General features: G+C 43.4%; 1 protein-coding gene across 1 annotated transcript in view; it reads right to left on the reverse strand.

Annotated features, from left to right (window-relative positions):
• Window positions 1-5,932: 5,932 nt before the first annotated feature.
• Window positions 5,933-26,839, reverse strand: part of LOC100968898 (cytochrome b5) — a 39,015-nt gene continuing 18,108 nt past the window's right edge. Inside the window, exons 2-5 of the mRNA XM_003827294.4 lie at window positions 15,995-16,123; window positions 13,565-13,594; window positions 8,390-8,424; window positions 5,933-6,302 (exon numbers count right to left, since the gene is read on the reverse strand). Coding sequence (XP_003827342.1) covers window positions 6,221-6,302; window positions 8,390-8,424; window positions 13,565-13,594; window positions 15,995-16,123 — 276 coding nt within the window. The 3' untranslated portion in view covers window positions 5,933-6,220. The remainder of the gene's footprint in view (window positions 6,303-8,389; window positions 8,425-13,564; window positions 13,595-15,994; window positions 16,124-26,839) is intronic.

Consider the following 26,839-nt stretch of genomic DNA (forward strand, 5'->3'; position numbering starts at 1 on the left):
GAGTGGACAACAGTGATCACAGGAGAGAGAAAGGGGAGCTTTATATACTGGGCCAGCCTGGCCTTCTAGGGATTTCTATACATGGATGTGATTATTAGCTGCAATTACTGCAATCAGCTTTGTTTTGCTCAAATTTTACACACCAAACACCTCATCTTAACATAAAGCAATCTTTAAGAGGTCCGGATGGGAAAGTGCAAACACGAATTAGACACATGGGCCAGCAGTGGATGGCTGCTCTGTGGTCATTTCAATCCTCACCCGCTGAGGAGCCACCATCCCCTCACATCTGTGGGGCAGGAGGAGCACACATCGTGTGTCCGAGTGTTTTAATGTTGTGCAGCCACTGACAAGTCTTAAAATATACTCCATCCACCTGCCTTGACAAATGGCCAGAAAGGTCACGTTTGAAGTTAGGATTTTCAGATTCATCAAAGTCCTGTGCCAGATGGTGGTGGCATTGGAAGAGTCAGCTCCCAGCTCCCCGCTTCCCTTCTCAGCGCCAGTCCACTCACATGCAGGGTCCAAGTGCACTCAGGAAGACCCTACCTGCAGACCCCACCTGCTCATCCAGGGTGTCCAACTCTCTGAAGACCACCAGCCCTCGGCTACTCTTTCGGCCCTGATGTGCACCCCCCAGAGCCTGGTGACCCTCAGGAGGATGCGCTGGGGAGACCCAGACCTACAGGCAGGATTGGGCTGTGTGTGGGGGGTACTAGGGTTTGGAGGGGTACAGGCTCCAGGTGGGCACATCCTTGGCCCATGGGGAAGCCCACAGCCAGTGAACCAGATGGGGTCCTCCGAGTGGGCAGGACCTCTAGTCGAGGCCTAAGGGAAGCGTTGCTCATGAATTATATCAATAGGAAAGTAAGATTCCGCAAGGATAAGTAATTTACTCAAAACGATGCAGCTAGCAAGCAGGAGGGCCAGGTTTCCAACCGCGGTCTCCAAGCCTCCCAAGCCTTCCTTTCTGCCCAAGAGTGACTTCAGATTTTCAGTACAACAGATGTCTTCCAGAAAGAGAAGGTGTTTTTCATTCTGTCCCTGCTTTATAGTATCAAAGATGCCTTACCTTTATTTTAAAACAATACTTTCAGATTTAGTGATTCCAACTTACAGTTAGGAGTACAGAGTCTTAAAAAATCAAATCAAAGACTTAGAAGCCATGGAAAATATGAAAACAATTCACAATTTAGTTTCAACTCAAAACCTTGAATGTTTCTGTGAGCCAGGCTATGTGCTGAGGCCTTGGACTGATGAGCTAACAAATAAAAAGCAATTTTTAAAATATTTTGCAAGAAAAACATTCAGGCAGCCTGATGTCAAAATTAAGTATGTAGTGCATAACCTCACTCAATATACACTATCAATGCTTGAAACTTATGTTGTGATTTCACAGTGTGGCCAGGCCATGGAGAAAGGATGTGGGGACAGGTGTGTGAGGCGGTGGCGGGGAGAGGCAGCCAGTCAGAACGAGCTCCTGCCGCGAGCCAGTGCTCTTCACATATTCTACTTAAATTACCCTTACAAGAATGTCGAAAAACACCTTCAGTTGCCCTTTAAAATTTTCATAATGAGTTTAAATATTTACAAAGGGCATCGTTATGCAACATTTGAAATATTGACATTTTAAAATAAAGCTGAAATATCACTCTTTAAAATTTGCTAAGTGGAATTTAAATATCAATGCAATTTGCCATTACCCTTTTGTAATAGATGCAGAAACACTCTTAGTAGAAAGAAATTGTACATTGTTCCTTTTTCTCCTTGACCTCATAGGTCTATTTCTTCTCCCCAGTTTTATCCTAATGAAAAATATTATGACAGTCTTTTGCCTCCCAATCACATTTTCTATAATGGAAATGTACACATACCAGTGAAATTAAACATTTGATTTTGATTTTCTGTGGACCCATATCACAAGATGATTTCATGTATCTGACCAGTCTCCCAGGGCACTCCTGAGGGAGGGAGGCCTTCATCAAAGACAGTGAAAGCATGGTAGAACAGATATTGCTCAATGCAATGTCATCACCCCTGCTGCTGACTGTCCATGTGAACTCCAACCACCCTCCAGAAGGCTAAATCGCCCCGTTCCTACTCTATGATTCACCGTCAGCAGAGCACACGCCAGACAAGGAAAGCACAAAGCCTGACTTGGGGTGGGGTACCTTGATTAAAGAAGTGTCTCGATTACAGAGACTCACAGACCCCACTATGTACCATGTTTGACAGTAGCTTTCACATCCAATATTAAAATTCAGGATGGGTGAGAAATAGGTCTCTGTCACAGATGGAATGTCTCCCCCAAATTCCCATATGGAAACCCTGTCCCCTAATGTGCAGGTATGAGGAGGTGGGGTAGTATCGTGTCATCATAAGAGTCCCGAGACAGCTTGCTTCCTCTCCCTGCCATGTGAGTACGCCCAATCTGCTGGCACCTTAATCTTGGACTTCCAGCCTCTAGAACTGTGAGAAACAAATGTTTGCTTTTTAAGCCACCCAGTCCAAGGTATTTTGTTGGAGTGGCCTGAGCTAAGATCGCCTCTTTCCTGAAAAGTGGGAGAAGAGGAATTGAGTTGAAAGAGAGTAAAGGAAGAAGCGCAGGCATAAACATCAGGTCACTTTGAGAAAAGAATGTGCTGTGGGTTGACCTACGTCCCCCAAAAACATATGTTGAAGTCCTAACCCCAGCACCTCAGTGTGAGTATTTGGAAACACGATCATGAAGATGTAATTAGTAAAGATGAAGTCATGCTGGGGTAGGTAATCCAATGTGTCCTCAGGACAGAGACACGAGGGGAGAAAAATGTCAGTGACAATAGAGGCAGAGCCCTGGGTGGTGCAGCCGCAAGCCAAGGACTGCGAGGTGAGGACTACAAGGTGGGGACCGCCAGGTGAGGACCACATCGAGGACCACCAGGCGAGGACTATGAGGTGAGGACTGTGAAGTGAGGACCACCAGGTGAGGACTGTCAGGTGAGGACCGCCAGGTGAGGACTGCTGGCCACCAGTGGCAGCTGGAAGAGGTGAGGAAGGATTCCACCCAGAGTGTCGGAGGGCGAGTGGCCCAGCTGAAACCTTCATTTACAACGTCTGGCCTCTAAATTATGAGAACGCATTTCTGTCATTCTAAGCCACCCAGTTGTGGTGTACTTGGTTACAGCAGCCTAGGGAAACTCCCACAATCTAGGTAGAAGCTGAGGATCCGGACGCCATCTGTGTCTGCACACCCCTTAGAAAGGCTACGCTGCAAAGGAGAATCTGCTTCCAGAACTTCCACTTGCCTTCATCTAGACACCTCCAGAGGAAGGGAGATGCCTGTTCCAACCAGAGCCCTAATCATCAACTCAAACCCAGGAGGTGAGCAACTGACACACGTGCACATAACACAGTCCCTGTGTTACAGGAAAGGGGTCCCAATCCAGACCCCAGGAGAGGGTTCTTGGACCTCGCACATGAAAGAATCCAGGGCAAGTCCGCAGTGCAAAGTGAAAACAACTTTATTAAAAAAGTCAAGGAATAGGCCCGGCACAGTGGCTCACGCCTGTAATTCCAGCACTTTGCGAGCCTAAGGTGGGTGGATTGCCTGAGGTCAGGAGTTCGAGACCAGTCTGGCTAACATGGTGAAATCCCGTCTCTACTAAAAATACAAAAAAATTAGCCAGGCATGGTGGCATACGCCTGTAGTCCCAGCTACTCAGGAGGCTGGGGCAGGAGAATCACTTGAACCTGGGAGTCGGAGGTTGCAGTGAGCCAAGATCATACCACTGCACTCCAGCCTGGGCAACAGAGTGAGACTCTGTCTCAAAAACAAAAAAAAAAAAAAAAAGAAAGTTTACTTTGCCAAGGTTGAGGACATGCCCGTGACAAAGCATCAGGAGGTCCTAATGACATGTACCCAAGGTGGTCGGGGCACAGCTTGGTTTTATGCATTTTAGGGAGACATGAGACATTGATCAATATATGTAAGAAGTACATTGGTTCTGTTTGGAAAGGCGGGACATCTTGAAGCAAAAGCAGGAAGACTCAAAGCGGGAGGGAGCTTCCAGGTCACAGAGAGGTGAGACACAAAGGGTTGCATTCTTCTGAGTTTCTGATTAGCCTTTCCAAAGGAAGCAATCAGATATGCCTCTCTCTCAGTGAGCAGAGGCTTGACTGAGTAGAATGGGAGGCAGGTTGGCCCTAAGCAGTTTCCAGCTTGAGTTTTCCTTAGTGATTCTGGGGGCCCAAGATGTTTTCCTTTCACAACCAGCAGATGAAAAGAAAGGGCAGCCTCTGAAGTCTCTCACCTCTCTGAAGGGAAAGCAATAGAGAAAAAAGTGTCAAATATCTTTCCTTGAGAGTCTGGCTGCACAAACTGTAAATGTTAAAATTAGGAAGTAAACTCTCCTTTACTCCACATGTTGTTCCCAAAACACATGAAGAAACATTGCCAGCCACAGCAGCAAATTGCTGAGTCACTGATAAAAATGTCAAAGTTCAACTGTTATGTTTCTTAACGATACACAGATGCTATTACTCAACATCTTAAAAATGATTTACAAGTTAACCCTTTAATGTCATCTAAGGTATGACAGACCCACTTCGATTCACTTCATAGTTGAGTTAGGAGCAATGTTTTAAAAACTACTAAAATGTGAAGCTTTATAGCTAAAAATCACAACCAAAAATATTGAAATATTTACATAGGTCCCTTAACAAGTGTTGTAATTTATTTTGAAATGGAAACTACTTGTCAACTTTCAGTGACTAAAGAAGGCAAAGGCGGTGCATGCTATTTGATTATAAAGGCTGTACTCTGTAAGAACAACAGAATTCCTTTCCACTGCACGCGGTCACTTCTGAAGAAACTCGTGGTTTGTCAGCTCATGCCAGTGCAAATGCAGTCACAGCCAATGACACATGTACTGGGTTCTAACAAATTCAGCTTTCAAGTTTCCACATTTAAAAGAATAACACATAAGGCAGAGAATAATAAATGGGAAGTAAGATGACTGAATCAGCCCCTTAGAGCCCCCAGGAGGAGAGAGAGCCACACCAGAACTCTTCAGAGCTCGACACTAGCCGCTAAATTTCTTCAAAGATCAGATTCCAATGTCCCACAATCTCCTTACAAATTAGAAAACCAGCCTTTCCTTAGAAGAGTTTACAAACAATTCTACCCTCTGAATGAGGAATTCTTAAAACTTTAGAACCTATGAAGCTGTGAGTGCCTTTGCAATGATACGTGTAAGCTGAGAGAATGGACAGTTGCGATGCCCTCTCATGGTTCATGTGTTTTTAAGTTGCTGATGTTTTTCAATCAGTGAAGATAAGAAGTCTCTCTTATAGGCCCTGTAGGCTACTTTCTTTTTTTGAGACAGAGTTTCACTCTTGTTGCCCAGCTGGAGTTCAACGGCGCGATCTCAGCTCACTACAACCTCTGCCTCCTGGGTTCAAGCAATTCTCCTGCCTCAGCCTCCCAAGTAGCCGGGATTACAGGCATGCGCCACTATGCCCTGCTAATTTTGTATTTTTAGTAGAGACAGGGTTTCACCATGTTGGTCAGGCTGGTCTTGAACTCCTGACCTCAAGTGATCCACCCACCTCAGCCTCCCAAAGTGCTGGGATTACAGGTGTGAGCCACGATGCCCAGCCGCTACTTTCTTTTTAAGATCTATTTCAAGTAGAACAATTATTAGAAATCCTTAAACTATAATTTCTGGCCTTTCTTAATTTCCTTGAAAAAAGAAACTACATCGGAAGCATACAATACATGGTTACTCAATGAGATGTGACGATGTGAAAGGAGACACTCAAACCTATTTCCTGCACCTCCAGTCATATGGCCTCTGTGGGTCTGGATGAGTAACACATTGAAGGAATCCTCTAAATAACCAGATTCTAAACATTAAAGACAATTATACACCAAACAGGCAAACACGGTGCATACTTTAAAAGCCAAATATATTTTTAAAAGATCATGCTTATAATAAGTAAATTACACATTAAGGAAACATCAAAATAAAGTAGATGAATAAAAAGGCACACTCGAAAAATTCAAGCGCAGAAAGGACAGTTCTTTTTGTTGTGTTTCTAATGTCGGAAGAAAGAGAAAGAGATATATTAAAATCATTGTTTTCAAGTGAAGGTTTCTGTCAGTTGAAGTAGTTAGCAATGGCTTCTTTTCTCCCGTGTCCAAAGCAGGCTTTTCCTGCGCTGACTTCTGAGGAGGTGTTCAGTCCTCCGCCATGTACAGGCGATACATCAAGGCGACGGCCACTGCAGAGATGGCAGGGATCACCCAGTTGGTCCACCAACTAGAAAGACAGAAAAAGCAATGATGCTGACGTGATGTGCACTGTGGTGGACTCAAACTCTTTGCCCCTTCTAACAGAAAATTACCAGGGCATGTTTTTCTTAACTCTGTAATGAATTTTGCTGAAAAGGCAACCTGACCTGGATTTGCTAAAAGTGACATGAGTGTAACACATGCCCTGCTATACTAGGAATCACTCTGCCCTGCTGGCTTTATGAGAAAACTCATGCCCCACTTGGCTGGGCTCAGTGGCTCACGCCTGTAATCCCAGCACTTTGGGAGGCCAAGGCGGACGGATCACTTGAGGTCAGAAGTTTGAGACCAGCCTGGCCAACACAGTAAAAACCTTCTACCAAAAAATACAAAAATTAGCTGGGCATGGTGGCAGTAGCTAATTGTAATCCCAGCTACCTGGGCGGCTGGGGCAGGAGAATCGCTTGAACCTGGGAGGCAGAGGTTGCAGTGAGCCGAGATCACGCCACTGCACTCCAGCCTGTGCGATAGAGCGAGACTGTCTCAAAAACAAACTAACAAAAATAAACAAACCAAAAAATGAATGCCCCACCAGCTGTAAAGTTGAAGAGTATGGGCCCTGTGATGATTAACGCTGCCATTAACACCACAGCTTTAAGCTTAGGTTTGGAAAATCTAATCTTTACTACCTGTGCTGAAGTGGATTTAAAGGGTGAAGAAACAGAATGGCCAGACTACTTGGTGTGTGGTCCACAGGTCTAAATTCACCAAAAACAAAAAACAAAAAAAAACAAAAAAAGCCTAAATTTACAGTCCTGATGCATAGAATTTCGATCTATAAATTACAGATTACAAATCAAATCAGGGACAAAGGAGGGATGAGCTATAATTTCTATTTGAATCTTTTTTTTTTTTTTTTGATACAGGGTCTTGCTCTGTTGCCCAGGCTGGAGTGCAGTGGCACGATCTCGGCTCCCTGCAAGCTCCGCCTCCTGGGTTCAGGCCATTCTCCTGCCTCAGCCTCCCGAGTAGCTGGAACTACAGGCGCCCGCCACCACGCCCGGCTAATTTTTTTGTATTTTTTAGTAGAGACAGGGTTTCACTGTGTTAGCCAGGTTGGTCTCGATCTCCTGACCTCGTGATCCGCCCGCCTCGGCCTCCCAAAGTGCTGGGATTACAGGCGTGAGCCACCGTGCCTGGCCTCTATTTGAATCTTTAAATTAGATTTGAATCTTTAGATTTTGATCTTTGACTTAATTTCTTAGACAAATGGAAATTAATGTGTAGGCTTTAGAAATAGACTTGGTATACATATGTGTTTCATAGGGACTACAAGTATAATCCTTTCATAAGGATTACAAGTGAAACTTTCATAAGAATTACAAGTGTAACTTTTGTCTTAGTGGGGTTTGGTGGGGTTTTTCAATTTCACTTTAGAAAGAAACTGGCTTGTTAATGAAGAGTAAGGTGAAATACTGCCTGCAGGCAGGGAATATTCCAGAACACCAACGGACTGAGGCAGTTAAATTTGACAGGATGAAATACAAATGTGTGGTTTTGAGCTTGGGTCCAAAAAAGTGGCTACTACTGAAGTCAATATGGTAGAGCTGCCAAAGATGTTAATGTGCACTTGGACTATCATAAACAAATCTGGTGCCTAGAACAATTGAGTCGTGCTACACATAGATTACCAGCTTCAACTTTAAAGCTAATAAAAATGAGAAAGGAAAACTGACCCATGCTTAGGGAAATGTAATCACTAGAGTTTAAGAAATAGACATGGATTGAAAGGAAGGAAATGTCTGCCTGGATGAGCCAGGGAGGTGCTGTGGGACTGGCCGCCTAAGATGCTGCCCTGGGGGAAAAGGAAATGCAATTGTTCTGTTTGTTCCTTGGGGTGGATGCAGCCAGCCAGCTAGATCACGTGGCTGTGGACGGTGTTCACAGTCGGCTACCTGAAAGTTTGAGGCTGAGTGCTCTGAACAGTCTGGCCTTCAGCAGAAGGTTGCTGAGACAGCACAGTGTCAGGCCCAGGAACCCAGAAGGTGGGGGACGCACCTTGTCCAACCTGGACCCTCCCACCCACTACTGCTTTAAAAGAAAGCTACCACATACCTGGAACTAGAATCAATAGTAGTGATAAGAGTTTCCTGAAACACGAGAGGAAAAAGTAAAGTAAGTTCAAGGGAATGCTGAACTTATTTCATTGACTAAAATCCTGTTTGAAAATAAGAACACAATATTTTATGCAATGCATTCTTCAGAAGATGTCGAAAGGGAAAATTATAAACTTCTTTTCACTAAAATGCCTAACTTTGTTTTCTTCCAGAATAAAACATTTTAATCATTATATTTACTTAAGGACATAACCTCAATAATTTAAAAACATTCAAAATTAATATGCTACATAAAATATCTTGCACACGCTAGGCATCTAAATAATGCAGAAACTGAAAACAGACATTGATGTTCACATACACACAATCCCACGTCACCTTTAGAAAAAGCAGTTTAATTCTTCAAAAGCATGAACACAATGTTCAATAAAAACATCAGTTATTTCATTCAAATCTGACAGATGTAAAAAAGTGTACCTAAATTACATTAAATATATGTGAACCAAAAAGAAAAAAGAGGACTGCCATTTTAAGTTCTACATTCTAGGCCAACTTTCCCGGGGGGCTGCTTTAATTCTGACCAGACGGAACCAGCAAGACACCAGACCAGCGTCACAGGACTGCTGTGCCCGGCGTCACACTTGTCACCAGCTGGTCACTGTCAGCCTAACAGCAAATCCCCAGATAAGGAAGCCCTGTTTTTATCCTCCAGAGCTTTCTGGGAGCAACTCTTTTGAGTAGCACTAAAGTGAATGGACAATGGTTCTGGAAAAACGCATACTTCTCCAAACAGCTGAAAAGCTAAGGTCTAGTGAAATATAAACTTTTTGGGGCTTGAAAATGGGTTAAGAAGCATTCTTTTGATGTTCCACACCAACAGAAGCATTAGGGCCTCAAACAGAAGTTGCCATAAATAAGACAGCTTCAGATCTGCAGTTTCCCAAAGCAAAGATAAAAAGCATTAGCAAAACAATCAGCGGGCTGCAGTAAGGCAAGCATCACTCTGCAAAGCACGTTAGAGAAACTCCCGTGAAAAGACAGACCCCTTTCAGGGAAAAGCCAGCAAAGCAGTTATGAGACCCACCAACCTTGAAACATCGCCTTTAAGGTTCCTGACACAGTAGGGGAGAAAAGGTAAGTCATTTAAAAATAAAATTGCAAATTTATTATCTATTCCAGCAATTTTAAAATCTTAGCTTCTATAAAAAGTATTCATAACTACAGCAAGAGGATTTTCCAAATTGTGTATATATGAATAAAATTAACAAAAATTACTAGAAATAATCAAAATATACAAAAATATTAGTTAGCTATTAGAGGACACAATCAGTTCTGAAACAAAAGAATCACTGAAGGTAAAATATGATTGTCAAACTAGAAAGTTAAGTTTGAAACAGCCAACGGAAGGCAAACACAAACATCCACGGCGTCGTTAAAATGAGGGCAGGCATTTCCCCAACGTGCTGACAACTCTGGAACCTCCCACCTGCCCTCCTGCTGCCTTTGTGGTTACCATGGGAGAGCGCTAAGGTTAAAACACTACTCTGGCACCAGCATCATCAGCAACAGCCATGAACTCTAAAGAGGGGAACTTGAAATAATCGTATCACCTTTTGATTGTTGATTATCTTCTTGGCTCTGTAGCCCAGGATGCTTGACAGTTAAAGGAAGTTTGAATTACCACTTTGCACTTTGACGAAAAAGTAATTGGTCTTTAGTGGTCAGTGCTCTGAGGGCCTCACTTGGGTTTAGGGACGTGACTATCAAAGAATGTCAGCAATGAACAAGGAGAAAGAATATGGTTTTTATGATTGGCTCTGCCACCTGTTCACTCCATGACTTCGAGGTTCAACTTCAGTAAAAAGAGGTTAACAATTAAATCAGTGTGTCAAAGTCTGGGCATGGTGGCTCAGGCCTGTAATCCCAGCACTTTGGGAGGCCGAGATTGGCGGGTTGCTTGAGTCCAGCAGTTCGAGACCAGTCTGGGCAACATGGCGAAACCCTGTCTCTACAGAAAAATACAAAAATTAGCTGGGCACAGTGCTGTGTGCCTATGGTCCAGCTACTCGGGAGGCTGAGGTGGGAGGATTGCTTGACCCCGGGAGGTGGATGTTGCAGTGAGTCCAGATCCATGCCACTGCACTGCAGCCTGGGCAACAGAGTGAGACCCCGTCTCAAAAAAGTAAAGTAAGTATGTCATGCATAATGACTTATAAAAGTCATGTGAATCAGTGTAAATTACAGTAAGCTCCATAAATTATGAAAAGCATGCAAAGCCCAACAAGCTTTTGTGAATCAGAGTCATCTCATTTATAAGTTCATCTAATGTAAACTTTAGTGGGAAGCCTATCTCCCTTAAAATACTGACAGAGTGATGTCTAACACGGCAAGCCCAGAACCTAGAGGAGAAGCTTAAGGGACTGCAACTGACCAGCCTGAGATGGGTGCTAGATGGTTCTGGAGCATGTCTGTGAGCCGGGTGCTTAACACTTCCCAGCTGCAATGTACCTACCTCCCTTGGCAGGTCTAACATGGAGACACTGTGAGGACCAAATAACTTCTACAAGAATGCTTTCAAAACTATAACCAAGACGGGGTATTGCTACGACTAATATTCTCTATGTAAGCAAATGTGATAGAAACATTTATGTTAGATTAAAATGCATGATTTCTAAGTCTACAAATATCTTAATTTGGTAACTTAACACTATGCTTTCCTCAGGGCAGGTTCAAGCTAATAATCTTTACTGCATTTTATTTCACTATTCAACTAGATATTTTAAGCAGGCAACATCTCAAAACTTCAGACCACAGTGTACATTCTTCAACCTGGAGATCGGCCGATGGTTATACAGACACATGACAAAAGAAATCCCTAAGGACACTCTTTACTTCCACTAAACCAAAAGCACAAGAAAGATACATCCAGAAAAATGCTCATGTATTTCCTTTCATTTCATCTGCTTATGGCCTCTCAAAAAGGCCACCAAGTTCTTGTCCCACATTCTTCCGGTTCTGCTCTCACTGAAGCAAAGTCACAATAAAGAAGAGTTGTTTAAAAAATACTCAGAAGTTAGTTAATCTGTAAAATCTCTGAAGAGAGTAAAAACATCTACTTTAGGCGGGGTGCCGTGGCTCACGCCTGTAATCTCGGCATTTTGGGAGGCTGAAGCAGGCGAATGCCTGAGGTCAGGAGTTCAAGACAAGCCTGGCCAACATGGTGAAACCCCATCTCTACTAAAAATACAAAAATTAGCTGGGCATGGTGGCAGGCACCTGTAATCCCAGCTACTCGGGAGGCTGAGGCAGGAGAATTGCTTGAACCCAGCAGGTGGATGTTGCAGTGAGCCGAGATCACGCCATTGCACTCCAGCCTGGGTGACAAGAGCAAAATTCCGTCTCAAAAACAAACAAACAAAAATCTACTTTAAAAAGTTAGTGTGATTCTCAAACTTCAGTGAGACCTTCTACATCTAACAAGCTGAACAAGTATCAACTGCTAATGCTGGAATGAAGTAAGCCATGTCTTAACACACAAAGGGCTGTCACTCAATGTTGTCAGGAAAGCTTTCTTTGATACTAAAAGCTAAAGTCCCAGAATTTACCACATAAACTTGCTCTGTTCCCAAAATATTCTCAGTATCAAAGTAACTGCCACTTTAAAATAGAAAATAAGAGCAATAAATAGTAATGGGCAATTAATCCAACAGAGTATAGGCTGTAATACACGTGTTCTAAAAGCAAATAAGGAAGAAAGTCTTTGTCCTTTAAACTGAAAGTAGTTATGGCAGGAGACACGTGTACAATCTTCCACCTACAAGTGTTTTCTGCTTGTAGTCTTTATGGTTAGGGAGACGGCTGGCCCTGCGGTCATCTAAGTTCATCTAATGAATCTTAAACCTTTGTTTTGCTATAGCTAAATGACTTATACCAAAATGATTAACATGCTGAACACATGATAAAAAAATATATATATTCTTCCCTTAAGAGACTTCAGAGAAAAAGGAAAAACTTTATGCATCACAGAATTTCAGCTGTTCAAAAAGTAGCCTCAAAAAAGATGCTAAAGTCAAATGAACTCACAGCAAGGATTCTAAGCAATTGTCACAGAGGCCATTGAAATTCTGAAGTCAACTTTTTATCTTCTGGAAGTACTCATATCATTCACATTGAACTTAAGTCTTTCTTGAATAAGGAGAGAATATAAATAAAATTGCTTTGTACTAAACAGTATTACACAAGACTTTTATTGTACTATCAGGGATGTTGAGGTAAATGTGGCCTTTATGCTTATATTATTGGATTAACTGCTTTGATCCTTTTGTAGATTAAAGACGATGTCTTGGCAGCAACAGCTCAAAAAATCAGCTTACCAGTTCTCGACACAAGCTCAGTGGGGTCTTGCTGTTGCACTTTCTCTAATGAAACCAAGAATTTACACCAAAACGAAAAATTATACTTTCTTTTTTGTCATTTGATTTAAGCAAAACTTTCCCCTGTAGTCCTTTAATTAGACACTAGAAACTATTTTGCCTACTTGTACTTTTCAGGAACTTAGGCTGTGCTCTTCCATTCTCACCCTACATTTATCTTCAAATATAAGTGAGATGGTCAGTTCAGAGAGAAAGGCTAGTGAATCAGAACATAAAACTAGTATTGCCAGAGTTATTTTCCTTTCCCAAGGAAAAGTAAGTCAAAAGGGTATTATTTAATTTCATTAAATTCATCTGACAAGTATTTATTGAACACCTACTATGCCCAAGAGACTTAAAGATGAAGAAGACATGAGACACACCCTTAAAGATTTAAGTAATAAAACCACTATCCATTCAGATTTTAAGTTCTCTGAAAATAAGGCTTGTGTCAAATCTTTTAGATCAGAAGCACGTGCTACCATAAAAAGTAGCTCTTCAAACGGTATATATTGATAATTATGATGAAAAAAGTAGTTTACTGACAGCCTTAAAAAAATTACACACACGCCATCCTAACAAATCATACTGACAGGTTTCCGTAAATAAAAAATACTTGCTGAGCCAGTAGGTTACATATTCATTTATCTAGAAAGACCTGTGCTGGCATCAGTCAGGTAAATAAAAACCCTCTGCCTTCAGTTTGACAAGTATTAAATACAACGAGAACATCCAGAGATACTTGAGATGGTCACACTTACCGGAGGCTTGTTTAACTTTGGTCTGTCATCCTGCAATGAAAAGATAAGGCACATTATGGAATTTAAAATCTATGAAAGTACCACTTCCAAAATGCTGACTTTGAGACTTTTTAAAATTATAATTCAGTAATTACCATTTCAGATTCAACATTTAGCTATTAAACACAAAGTTTGATCCATCTGATTTAACAGCAAAAATTAGTAGCAGATTAAGTGCCAAGAGATATTTTCTATCTAGAGTTCCAAAGTTTCGAACAGCACCCATGACAGCCCTCTGTACATGTTGATGTGCACACACATTTATTAGACTCAGATTGCGACACGTAATTCAGGGAGGAGCTGAAGACTGATTCTTCCCTTCTGTCCTCTCAAATTCCATTTGAGATTGTGCATGTATCTCTTACGTGTATGATATCTTCAGTTAAGCCCTGCAGTCTCCCAGTTTTAGAGTCATAAACTATTTCAACTTCAGGCTGAAGCTGTCAAAAATACAGTGTGTTTAAAGGCTGGCCAGGGGGAAGCCCAGTGGGCAGGTGAAGCAGAAGTGCCACAGTCAGGGCCTGAAACCTGACCCACAGCTGGAAACAAGGATGGGATCAGGCATGTGTAAGGGCAGGCCTCCCTGATGACCCTAAGACACTTTGCCTTTGTGAAGTATGGGATGAAAATATCGGGGCAAATAAACTTGTCAGATGAATGAAGCTTACTCCCTCAAAGTACATATCTCCTACCACCAAAAACAAAATCAAACAAACCTCCCAACTCAATGAAGTTGTTCTCAAATGGATTTCCTACTTTCGAGCCTTCTACAAAGAACCTAATGTAACCTCTTCTTCATTCACAGTCATTACAGGGATCATCAGTGGTATATGATAAGACGTTTCCTATATTCTTTAAGAGTTTCTCAGTTTGCTCACTTAGAATGAGGCTATTTGCCTCTCCATTTTTTTCTTACGAGAGCAGAGCGGGCTCCTAGCAGGCCTTTGTCCCCTTCTGGCGGGCTGCTAACCATGCACCACAAGTGGGAAGGCAGGACGGAGCCAGGCACTCCCAGAGGTGGACAGGGCAGCTGGGTGTGCGGCCCCAGGATCCACTCCAGAAGCTCAGAGCGCTCGGCAACTTCTTTCCAAGTTTTCAGCGATTTTCCTGATAACTTAGGTTGACAGACTAGTAACATTTAACATGGTCATTTACAACTGCCACAGAGGGGTCTAAAACCATAACACAGCACAGTGTTTATAGAAAAGCCAAATTAGGACTAGGTGCGGTGACTCACACCTGTAATCCTAAAACTCTGGGAGGCCTAGGTAGGTGGATTACCTGAGGTCAGGAGTACAAGGCCAACCTGGCCAACATGGCGAAACCCCATCTCTACTAAAAATACAAAACAATTGGCCAGGCATGGTGGCCTGTGCCTGTAATCCCAGATACTTGGGAGGCTGAGGCAGGAGAATTGCTTGAACCCAGCAGGTGGAGGTTGCAGTGGGCCGAGATCGCGCCATTGCACTCCAGCCTGGGCAACAGAGCAAGACTCTGTCTCAAAAAAAAAAAAAAAAAGAAAAGAAAAGCCAAATTAGGCCAGCGTTTTCCAAAAGTTGGTCAATGAATTGGTCCAGAGCTGATATTCTCGAAGGTCTGGGGTACAGTGAGTGGAATATGGACAATGTGCTAGTTCTACAGAAGGCAGAGCTTATTCATTTCACATAGCTCCGTTTTCATATTTTTTAAATCATTTTTTAGAACTAAAATATCCTTGGCCTAATGAAAGTAGAAGTGGGGTTCTTAATAAAAATATTTTGGTCAGAAAAGGAAAAGCAATGCTGGGTTGATTCTCCCCACCTTGTAAAACGTGCTGCCCCATGGAATTTCTAGGACTGAGCAGACTCCCCAGTGCATGGCTGTGGGGTGGAGCCTGCTGACTAAAACGAAGTGCCAGTAAACAATGCAACCAGGCCAGGTGTGGGGGCTCACGCCTGTAATCCCAACACTTTGAGAGGCCGAGGTGGGTGGATCGCTTGAGTCCAGGAGTTTGAGACCAGCCTGGGCAACACGGTGAAACCCCGTCTCTACAAAAACTATGAAATTTATCAGGCGTGGAGGTGTGTGCCTGTAGTCCCAGCTACCAAGAGGCTGAGGCAGGAGGATGGCTTGAGCCCAGGAGGTTGAGGCTGCAGGGAGCCATGATCGTGCCACTGCACTCCAGCCTAGGTGACAGAGTAAGACCTGTCTCAAAAAAAAAAAAAAAAGCAACAGTGAAATGCAAAGGCATTTTTGGTCAATTTATTTATAACAAAAAATGGTGTCCTAAAATCAGGAGTTGTTTTTGCTTTACTCCTTTTAAAATGTGTATACATGCAAGCTTACAGACTAGGGTAAGGTCATCTGATAGCCTTAAATACAAATAAGAAAGGGCCCCCAAAATGTACTTACTGGATGGAGCTCCCCAATGATGAATGTTTTGGACATTTCCCTGGCATCTGTAGAGTGCCCGACATCCTCAAAGTTCTCAGTAGCGTCACCTCCAGCTTGTTCCCTTAAAACTTCTTCCCCACCAGGATGCTGTTCAAAGGAGAGGTAGAATAAAAATTTTTTTTTCAGGCAAATGAATTAAGAGAAAACGGCCAGAATTTATTTAACCAAACAGGTGACTCCTTCAGAAGACACAGATGACAACAGGAGACTGTAACTTGTCCATAAATGTGGATTAAAACAACACAGGCCTTTATATTCCATTTCCATCATGCAAGTACAATAGGCCTAGGCAGCAGAATCACTTGGGCCCAAGTTCAAAGCCAACCTGGGCAACATTGTGAGACCCCATAACTATAAAATACAATTTTAAAAAATTAGCTGGGCACGGTGGCATGCCCCTGCAGTCCCAGCTACATGAGAGGCTGAGGTGGGAGGATGGCACAAGCTCAAGGGGCTGAGGCTTCAGTGAGCACTGACTGCACCACTGCACTCCAGCCTGGGTAACAGAGGGAGACCCTCAAAAAGATAAAAGTAAAAAAAAATTTAAAAACAACCTTTCCCGGCCGGGCACGGTAGCTCACGCCTGTAATCCTAGGCAGATCACTTGAGTTCAGGAGTTCGAGACCAACCTGGCCTACATGGCGAAACCCCGTCTCTACAAACAATACAAAAATTAGCCAGCCGTGGTGGCGGGCACCTGTAGTCCCAGCTATTCAGGAGGCTGAGTCTTGAGAATCGCTTGAATCCAGGAGGCCGAGGTTGCAGTGAGCTGAGATTGCGCCACTGCACTCCAGCCTAGGCAACAAAGTGAGACTCTGTCTCAAAAAAAAAAAAAAAGAGAGAGAGAAAGAAAGAACCTTTCACTAATAACATAAGTTGCTTCCCCATGTCACTCATACAGCTTAGTAAAAGCATGAGGCTCGTGTCCTTCATCCTTTGGTAATGTCTGCTTGGTTTTTCCATCAGGCTCTGAAAATTGCTCTTATTCTCTACCCAATCTATTTTTTCTTGACTCCTGCACCTGAGACTGACTTCTCTGACATCTTAGTCTAAGTGTGGCCTCAAGAGCTGGCATGCCTGAGATGACAATTCACAAGAGGCACGTGTGTGTCACTTCCCTCTGGAAAGCACCCTGCGTGCCGGCAATGCACGGGCAGCACAGACTGTCAGATAGATGAGTCCCTGCCTTTGCAGAACTCACTTTCTGGTAGGTGAAAACAAAACAAAACAAGTAACTTGCTGAAGATGCTGCCACCAGGACACAGTGCTGCCAGGACACAATGGAGGCACGGAGGCAGGGGTTCAACTCCACACTGGGGAGAGGCGGGAAGAGCCTCTTGTGGAATAAAAGAGTTTTAGTGCTTTCAGCTGCTTTAATATGTGAAACAAGGATGGTCATGATGCAGGGAGGGAAATTTTTTCTCCAAGATGATTGACAAGTGGGGCTTAGTCACAGGACAGAGGTAAGGAGGTCTGGGGATTCTCAGGCAAGGGAAGCAGCTCTCAGAGTAATAAAAAAGAAAGTGGAGCTTGGGCAAAGCATCCTAAATACGTACTTTTGTAGGAAAAAAAAAAAACTTCTTTAACTGAGCTTGAATGTTATTTTAGATTCATCCTGACCTTGAGCAAGTCACCTGCAAGTGTCCAACAACTGGACAAAAACCGGTCTCCCGTGCAGAGTCGACTGTGGTCAGTCCTTAATTTCTCCCAGTAATGAAGACATCAGGGCACATCACATTGTAGGAAGGTGGATCATTATTCTGATTTGAAACTGTTTCTCTTCCTACTTGGTCTAAACATACCTAGTGCTAAGGACATCCACTCTTTTTTTTTCTTTTTATAACATTTATCCATCTATGCTGCAGAAAAACTGGGAAGCACAAAGAAAAAAATTAAAATCACCCATCATCTTGCCTCCAGAGAGCCAGACATACACACACACGTATGTGTATGTAATGTTGGATAGAAACTGTGATCGTTATCCTATGCATTGTTTAAGAAAATAAAAAGGAGGTGATACACGGTACAGAGGCAGAGGTGCCTAGTGGTTACCACTCACTCTGTGAACTTGGGAAAACACGCATGTAGTTTTTGAGGATGAAATGTATGAACATATGTGTCTGGCACATCGTTTATGCTCAGTAACTATTACCCAGCATTTTTATTAAACACTTTCCAGTGTCTCTATGTTAGTCTGTTTTGTACTGCTATGAAGAAATACCTGAGACTGGATCATTTACAAAGAAAACAGGGGTTACTTTGGCTCTCAGTTCTGCAGCCTGTACAAGCACGGCACCATCATCTGCTCGGCCTCTGGTGAGGCCTCGGGAAGCTTTTACACACAGTGGAAGGCCCGGGGGAGCCCACACATCTCATGGCGAGAGAGGAGGTGGTCCCAGGCTCTTTAAACAACCAACTGTGCCTGAACTAACAAAGTGAGAAGTCACTCACTACTGTGAGGACGACACAAAGCCATTCATAAGGGATCTGCCCCCATGACCTAAACATTCCTGCTAGGCCCACCTCCAACCCTGGAGGCCACATTTCAACACGAGGTTTGGAGGGAACAGGTGCAAACCATGTCAGTCACTAAGTATTCTTCCTCAACGGGACTTTGACATGGCTACATGCTGTTACATTGTATAGGTATTCCCCAATTTACTGAAATGTCTTCTACTGGGGCCATTTAGATTATTAAAAGTCCACCTTAAACAGGCATGGGAATGCACGTTAGATGTGCAGACAACAGAATGGCTACCTCAAAGCCAACCCGAAACTTCTGGATTCCTCGCCAAGGCCGCAGCAATAAAAACATGGTTTTGTTGATTCCAGAAAAGTCTGCTTAAGGTTGGACACTTCCACTCACCTACTGAGTAGAGAGAAGCCACATGGTGAGATATAAAATGACTCAGCCAGGACCCACAACTATGTAAACTCACAGACTGCTGTTACTCGCGTAGGGACCGCTGAACTCAGGAGCTGCCGTAACCTTTGATTCCTGTTAAGGATATGTCAGTGGAGACAAATCGCCCAGAGTCAATCATTATTTGCCAGGGACAGCCGATATTCAAAGGACGACTTCGAGTGAGGTTAAAAACATGGACTTGGCCCTTTATAAAGAATTGCAGACTTAGACAAGTTTTTAGATACAGAATTCTGATCTTTACAGTGCTAAAATGGAGAAAATACACATTCAATTTCATGGGGTAATTCGACAGTCTTAATCTGAAACAGAAGTACAACAGGGCAACTCCTCACCTTAATTTTTGACCAAGAACAGCAACAAGGGATAGGTATGTATGAATCTACCTATCGACCTCTGGTTTTTACCTTGCCTAAACCATTTGTGGGGCAATTTTCTAACAAAAAAAAGAGAGAGAGAGAGAAACATCTTGGATTATATTGGTTTCACTGATAACTCATGTAAAATTTTAAAGATTTAAAAAACTAAAAAAAAAAAAAAAACATAGCTTAGAATAAACCAACTGATACTAAAATATTTTCACTCCATCCTAAAGGTCTATCTTAATAATTGGTAGGAAAATCAAATCCTAAAAATTGATATTTTGGAAAAAATAACTCATCTTGATAAGACAGTAAAAGATGAGGGTGGCTTTTTGTAATATCTAATATTTTCCTTGAAATATATGTATTACGGAGAGAGAGAGAGAGACACTTGGCCAAGTAAACTGAATCTAAATCATGTTTTGAAACTTGTCAATCTTCTCACTCTTGTTAGTAAATACATGCAGCAATTTTAATAAGCACACATCACTTTTTTTTTTTTTGAGACGGAGTCTCGCTGTGTCACCCAGGCTGGAGTGCAGTGACGCAATTTCAGCTCACTGCAACCTCCGCCTCCCAGGTTCAAGCAATTCTCCTGTCTCAGCCTCTGGAGTAGCTGGGACTACAGGCTCCTGCCACCACACCCGGCTAATTTTTGTATTTTTAGTAGAGATGGGATTTCACCAGATTGGTCAGGCTGGTCTTGAACTCCTGACCTCAGGTAATCCACCTGCCTCGGCCTCACAAAGTGTTGGGATTACAGGCGTGAGCCACACATTTGGAGACTAAAGAAAATGCTCTTCTTTGCCTGTCAGCATTCCGAAGAGACAAAGAAAAATTGGGAATGCTGGTGTTTATGCCATCTTGGTTATGCCCAGAGATAAACGTGTGGCAGCGGTGTATGTCCTAACCTTTGGGCAGGTTATAGCACTTGGGGGTGGCCTGAAGAAAAGGCAAGGCAGAAAGTAGTAGAATAACAGGTAAGTAAACTTATCTGATGATTATCTAAAAGATTTAAGAAAAAGACCAAAATGTGTGGTTACACATAGGTAAGATTAGAGGTAACAAAAGAGGTGAAATTCTCCCAAAGAGCCTGAGCCAAATGGAAGCTGTGGATCCACTTCGGTGAAGTCAGTAGCAGAAATCTGTCCTCCATAACGCACTCCTTGCTAAGCCTCTACTCATGCGACCATGTGTGGGAAGTGACCAGCTGTAGCGCCCAGAGAGAGGGAGAAAGGTGGGGAGAGGATGTGGCGGGACAGTAAGGAGGACCCAAAAGTGGGGATGGGCATGGAGATGCAAAGCTGTTTCCACGTGAGCTGACCCTAACGGTCTTCCGTCTTTCCAGAGGAAGATTTCCATTTGTTTTTGTTATTATGCACTTGAGTTAATTCACCCAACAAACACACATGAACGTCTCCATGTGGCAGCCACAGTCGGAGCCAAGATAGCGACGGCTCCCGCCTTGGGGAGTTCACAGCCGGAGAGATGAAACATGAATAACTATGACCATGCCACTGCAAGTGAAAGGAAATGTCCTCAGATGAAAGAGTTTAGTGCCATGAAGAATATGACACAGGAATGTCACCCACACAAAGGGGTCAGGACGGGCCCTGCTGAGCTGTACCACAAGGTGGGAGCTGCAGTCAACAAGGGCCAAGAGGTGTCTGGGGAAGGTGTTGCAGGGGCAGGGAACAGCGAATTCAGGACCTGGGAGAGAAGGCCTCACAGGGCCCCAGGGTAGGAGAAAGGGCCAGGCCGTGTGCTGCTTTTGCGCCTCTCCAAGGATTCTGATCTTTGTCCTGTGAGCAATGAGAGGCCATGGTAAGGATCTAAGTGGGGGAGGTAACGCGATCAGATTTAATTTTAAAATATAACCCAGGCTTCAGAGTGGACAGCAGACAAAAGGGCAAGAGAGAGTGAGGGAAGGCTGTTCTCTGCAGCCACTCCAGAGGGTAGGGTGGGGGCAGCTGCAGGTGCAAGGGTGTGCACGGTGTGAGGCAGAGTGGACGAGAGGGCTTCTGGACGGTAAGGATGGTGGGGGAGACAGGAAGTGCCACTGGAGCCAATGTTTGGTTTGCACAACTGAATGGAAGATGGGGCCAAATGCTGAGAACAGGTGTCAGGCAGAGAGACCAGGTTTAGGGCTAAACCACTTACTGGAACTCACTCATCGTGCCCACATATCTTGTAGCTCCTAATGCCTCCCACATGCTTTTGCAAAATCTCCACTTTGTAAGTTACCCAAATATACCTTGTTCTCGACAGCATATGAGAATCCCCAGATACAACCCAGGGAATACCAATACAATAACTGGAAATGGCTTTTGCTTTTTGCATCTATAAAGGTTAGCTATGGGAAAATAAACAGGAAATATGCTTTAAAAGATTGAAGGTCGGCACAGTCTAAATTCAGAAGACATTAACTGCCACACCCCTACCCAATATTAAGTGACTTTCAGGAAGACACAGTACACCCCTGCATTGTAAACAGTAATGTCGGCTCCCAGCTCCTGTCGCTCCATGGCTTTATACAGCTCACACATAAAAGTTCGCAGCAGAATTTTGCACAGTGGTTCTCTTCTTGAATTGCCTTCTTTATTTGACTTCCAGGGGAACAGGCTGCGCTTGTGTTCTTCCAACCTTCTCGGCCACCACAGTCTCCTGATCGTCTACGTGTCTAAACACAGGAGCACCCTGGGGCTTAGTCCCTGGTCCTCACCCCTCCTCCATCTGCGTTGGCTCTCCTGATGATCTTATCAAGTCTCCCCACTTAGAGAATCATCTGTCAGCCAAGGAAAGCAGTGGAAGAGCCCCAGGTCCCTCCCACACACAGCAGCTACTCAGTACTTCCACTCCATAGCTAACGCACACTCCAGCGTAACAGGACCAAATGGCATGTCTCACTTTCCCCCCCAAAATACATTCCTTCCAGTCTTTCATTCATGGGAAATGCTGCCACCACACACCCAGTTGCTGCAGCCAAAAGCCTAGGAGTCAAGTTTTATTCCTCTTTCTTTCTTCATCTATTCCATCAGCCAATCCAGTTGGCAACCTTCAAAACAGACTGAGAATCTAACCACCTCTCACCATTTCCCCTGCTACCACCCAGGGACAACAGCAATTGTCACTGAGCTGGTCTCCCATCCTCCCTAGCATCAGTTCCCCTGAGATCACCATGCCATGAAGACTTTTAGAAGCTGATTATGGTACCCTGGGAAAGGATCATGCTGGCGTAGTCTAGAGGGGTGGCAGTAATGGTGATGCAGAGGTAGAAGATAAAGTAGGGGAGTTTCAGAGATGAAACAGATGCCTTCAGTGATATTCTAACAATAACAGGTTCCCACTGCTGTTAACAAACATCCAGTATTTGCCATGTCCTACGAGGCCCTTGCTCATGGTCATGGCCGCACAGCCTCTGGCAGGCCCTCAAGCTGGCCACACTCGGTCCCCATCTCAGAACCCAACATCTGCCTTCTGCTTGGGATGCTGGTGTCCCAGACCTTTACAAGATTTCATCCATCACCTCACTTATGCTCTGCTCAAACGTTAACACCTCAGAGCCCTCCCCTGATTTCCCCATCTAAAGCAGCCTGCCTGGGTGTGGTGGCTGACGCCTGTAATCCCAACACTTTGGGAGACCAATGTGGGCGGATTGCTTGAGGCAAGAAGTTCAACATGGCAGTGAGCTATGACTGCATCAGTGCACTCCAGCCTAGGCAACAGAGCAAGACCCCATCATTCATTAAGTTAAATAATTAATGAAAGCAGCCTGCCTGTGTCCCCACACTATTGCCTTTATCCTTTACTGCTGAATTTCCCTCTCAGTACTTGTCACTACCTACAATTATTGTCAGCTCTCATATCCATGGGTTCCTTACCCATAGATTCAACCAACCATGGATGGAAAATATCCAGGAAAAAAAAACTGCTTCTGTACTGAACATGAGCAGGCTTCTTTTCTTGTCAATATTTTCTAAACTATACAGTATAACTGCTTATCTAACATTTACATTAGGTATTATAAGTAATCTAGATTTAAAATATTCAGGAGGATGCATATAGGTTATATGCAAATACTACATCCTTCTACATCAGGGACTTGAGCACCTTCGGGGTTTGGTATCGAGGGAGGTCCTAGAGGACTCCCTGGAGCACACCTAGTGACAGCGACATTTCATATCAATTTGTTTCTAAGATTCATGGATCTGTCTCGTTCATCACTGTTTCTCTAACTCTTAGTTCAATACCCATAAGTATTCATTAGATAAATAAATGAGATAAGCACAGATCATTCTTACACATTGGTTTTGTAACTATTATATATAACCAGTTCAGTGGCTGATGGGAACTTTCCCTCTCATTCCAACTCCTCCAGTTCATAGCACTCTACTTTTCCTGAGCTCTAACAGTTCTTCCCATTCAGATCACATGATTTTGTACCTAACTGCTGTCTGATTCAGTTCATCAAAATATTTTACTGTCTACTATGTGCAAGGCATTGTGTGGGACAGAAAAAAGTACATGAGAAATCAATGTGATCCAATCTTGAAGAAGCATACAATTCATTTGGGGATAAAGAAATAGCACAGAAGAGACTTCTGGCCTTCCCTGAGACAGCCTCGTAGTTCTGACTGTCTACAGATAACCCAATGGGTCCTAAACTCACAGCAGCTGAGATATCACTGAAGTGTGGATTTGAGTGACTTTCCCTGAGGGCAGGAATGAACGAGCCCCATAGCTACCACGGGTACCTCTCTGACTGTCCAGCCCTCATCCCACAGTGCAGTTTGATGATTCTCACCTTATCTTTTTTAATTTTTAAAAATGTTCCCCAGATTTATCAAGGTATACTTAAGAAATAAAAATTGTATATCTGTAAGGAATACAGTGTGATGCTTTGATACACATATACATTGTGAAATGATTCAATCAAGCTAATCACCATATCCATCACCTCATGTACTTATCGTGTGTGTGTGTGTGTGTGTGTGTCTGTGTGTGCGGTGAGATCACTTAAGATGTATTTTCCCAGCAATCTTCAACTACACAATACATTAACATTAACTGTAGTTACCTTGTGTGCAAACTATCTCCAGAACAAGAGTTTGCCACAAACAAAACTACTCTGGCATAATACACTGCTGTCAACTGACTCATGCAAGGAGAGGCCAACATAAAAGCTGAAGATGGCCAAGGACCAAATGAGTCTCCTATGACTCTGTGGCAGGTTTTAGGATCAAGCCTGACCTGTTTCACCATCTTGCCAACCCTAAGGCATAAAGAGATGTAGAAAGTAAAAAGTTTCCTCTTTAAAGCTCCCCTTCTTGTTAAAGAATAAATCATAAGTGTTAGAAATAAAAGATTATTTTAAAGACTAACTTTCTTCAAGCCTCCTTGCTTTGTGCTAATAACTCTTCGCTAAGCCCTATCCTATGTAACTGTTGGACATGCTCACAGACACGTTCCAGCTCACAGCCTATGCCCCTTTCTCATTTGGAATTGTTATTGCTTCCTTAAACCTTTCCTAAGCAACTTTTTTGTTCTTCTTTGCACTTACCTATTTAGGAAAGTTTTAGGCAATTAGCAAACTGGGTATCAGTTTAAGAGTGTGAGGTCCTGCTCCAGCCAATGGATGCAGGACACAGCAGTAAGGACGACCCAAATGTGTAAGGGATAAATATGTCTGCTTTTCCTTTGTTCAGGTGTGCTCTCGCCATTGTTCCATCTGCCATTGAGCACTCTTTCTGCAGAAAGTAAAGATTGCTTTGCTGAGAGATCTTCTGTCTCCACGCTGACATTTCCTCATGGTACCAATTATCTATTTCTAACAATTCTGGTATTTCTAACAAGAGGTAAAGTGAAGAAGTTCCTGTCTGGATAATGACAAGGCAAAGAACACTTGCAAGCAGAGTTTCTCTTATTTACACTAATTTAATATAAATTAAGAGTTTTATGGTGGCCAGGCACAGTGCCTCATGCCTGTAATCCCAGTACTTTGGGAGGCCAAGGTGGGCAGATCACCTGAGGTCAGGAGTTCAAGACCAGCCTGGCCAACATGGTGAAACCCCTGTCTCTACTAAAAATACAAAAATATTAGCCAGGTGTAGTGGTGGGCGCCTGTATCCTCAGCTACTTGGGAGGCTGAGGCAGGAGAATTGCTTGAACCCGGGAGGCAGAGGTTGCAGTGAGCTGAGATCGCGCCACTGCACTCCAGCCTGGGCGACAAAAGCGAGACTCCATCGCAAAAACAAAATAAAACAAAACAAAACAAGAGTGTTTTATGGCTTTAGTCCTTGTTTTTACTATCATTAAAAATCTGGTGTCTGAACCTTTTCAGTTACACTTCATGTAATGTGAGAAACACAGTTGTAATTGTACTTGTAAAGCTGAGGATTTATCAAGGTCAACGGTCCACCAAATACGTACACACAAAAATGAAAGGAACACAAATATGGCAGAAAATGAAGTGTTAGCTGAATGGTATCAATATCTTCAAGGAAAGACGAGGTCATCTTTGCTAGGAAGACAGTCAAGGGAAGAAGCCCCTGTGTGCTGAGTGACCGACTGCAGGGTAAGGTCACCCCTCTGCCCAACACCAGTCATCCCAATAAACGGCACTTCCTGCACCTCTGCACTATTCAATGATCTAAGAGGTACAGCCCTGGTTTCCTAAGAAATAAAAGAGTTTAAAAAGGAAGAAAATACTGTTCTTACAAACTTGGTAAATTATTCTTCACTGGGCACCAAATATCCATAATGAATTAAGCACTATTTACAGTCCTTTAGACAATGCTAAAACACAGAAACAAGCTTTTCATTTCATCCTTAATTAATAGCACCAAGCCAGTATTTTCAGATAAACACTGCTGAGTGACCTGCTGTGAAAAATCAACACACTTAAGGCTGATGGCCAACACAGAGCTCATCACCTACGAAGCTGGCCTAGCCATGGCCCTGGCCCTGCCTCTTTCTAAATATACTCTAGCAGTAAGGATTTGCTTTAAACTGAAAAAATGCTCAATGCAGGTGGGATTCACCTGCTCCTGGGATTCTTCCTGCAGGAGAGATGCCAAGGCTTTCAGGGCCAGCTCTACACTCACAGCTCCCCCGGGGATCACAACAGGCTTCCTTCCTTCATACCTACGTAAGAACCTCGCTGAGAAGACACGTGGCCCACTTAATGCCATGGAGCTCAGTGGTTTCCACCAAGGTCACACAAAAAAGACCCAAAACTTCCGGGCAATATTGGCATGCTCCATGGATGGCACGCCCAGGACTGTTCACATGGCACAGCCAATCCCTAGAAGGCCTTCTTCATTTGCACGCCATTCTCCAGTTCCCAAATGCTCCCTACTTCAGTAATAAGTAACAGCGAGAGAGTGCACACGTGGCTGAAATGAAAATAAGGAGTCCACTTTCCCATACAAGAAAAAATGAATAGCAGAGTAAAATAGCAGAAGGTGATTTATAATAGCACAATAGTGCGAATATGTCACAGTCAGCTGTAAAATAAGT

This window comes from Pan paniscus, chromosome 17 (genome assembly GCF_029289425.2).
Source record: "Pan paniscus chromosome 17, NHGRI_mPanPan1-v2.0_pri, whole genome shotgun sequence".
NCBI lineage: Eukaryota > Metazoa > Chordata > Mammalia > Primates > Hominidae > Pan > Pan paniscus.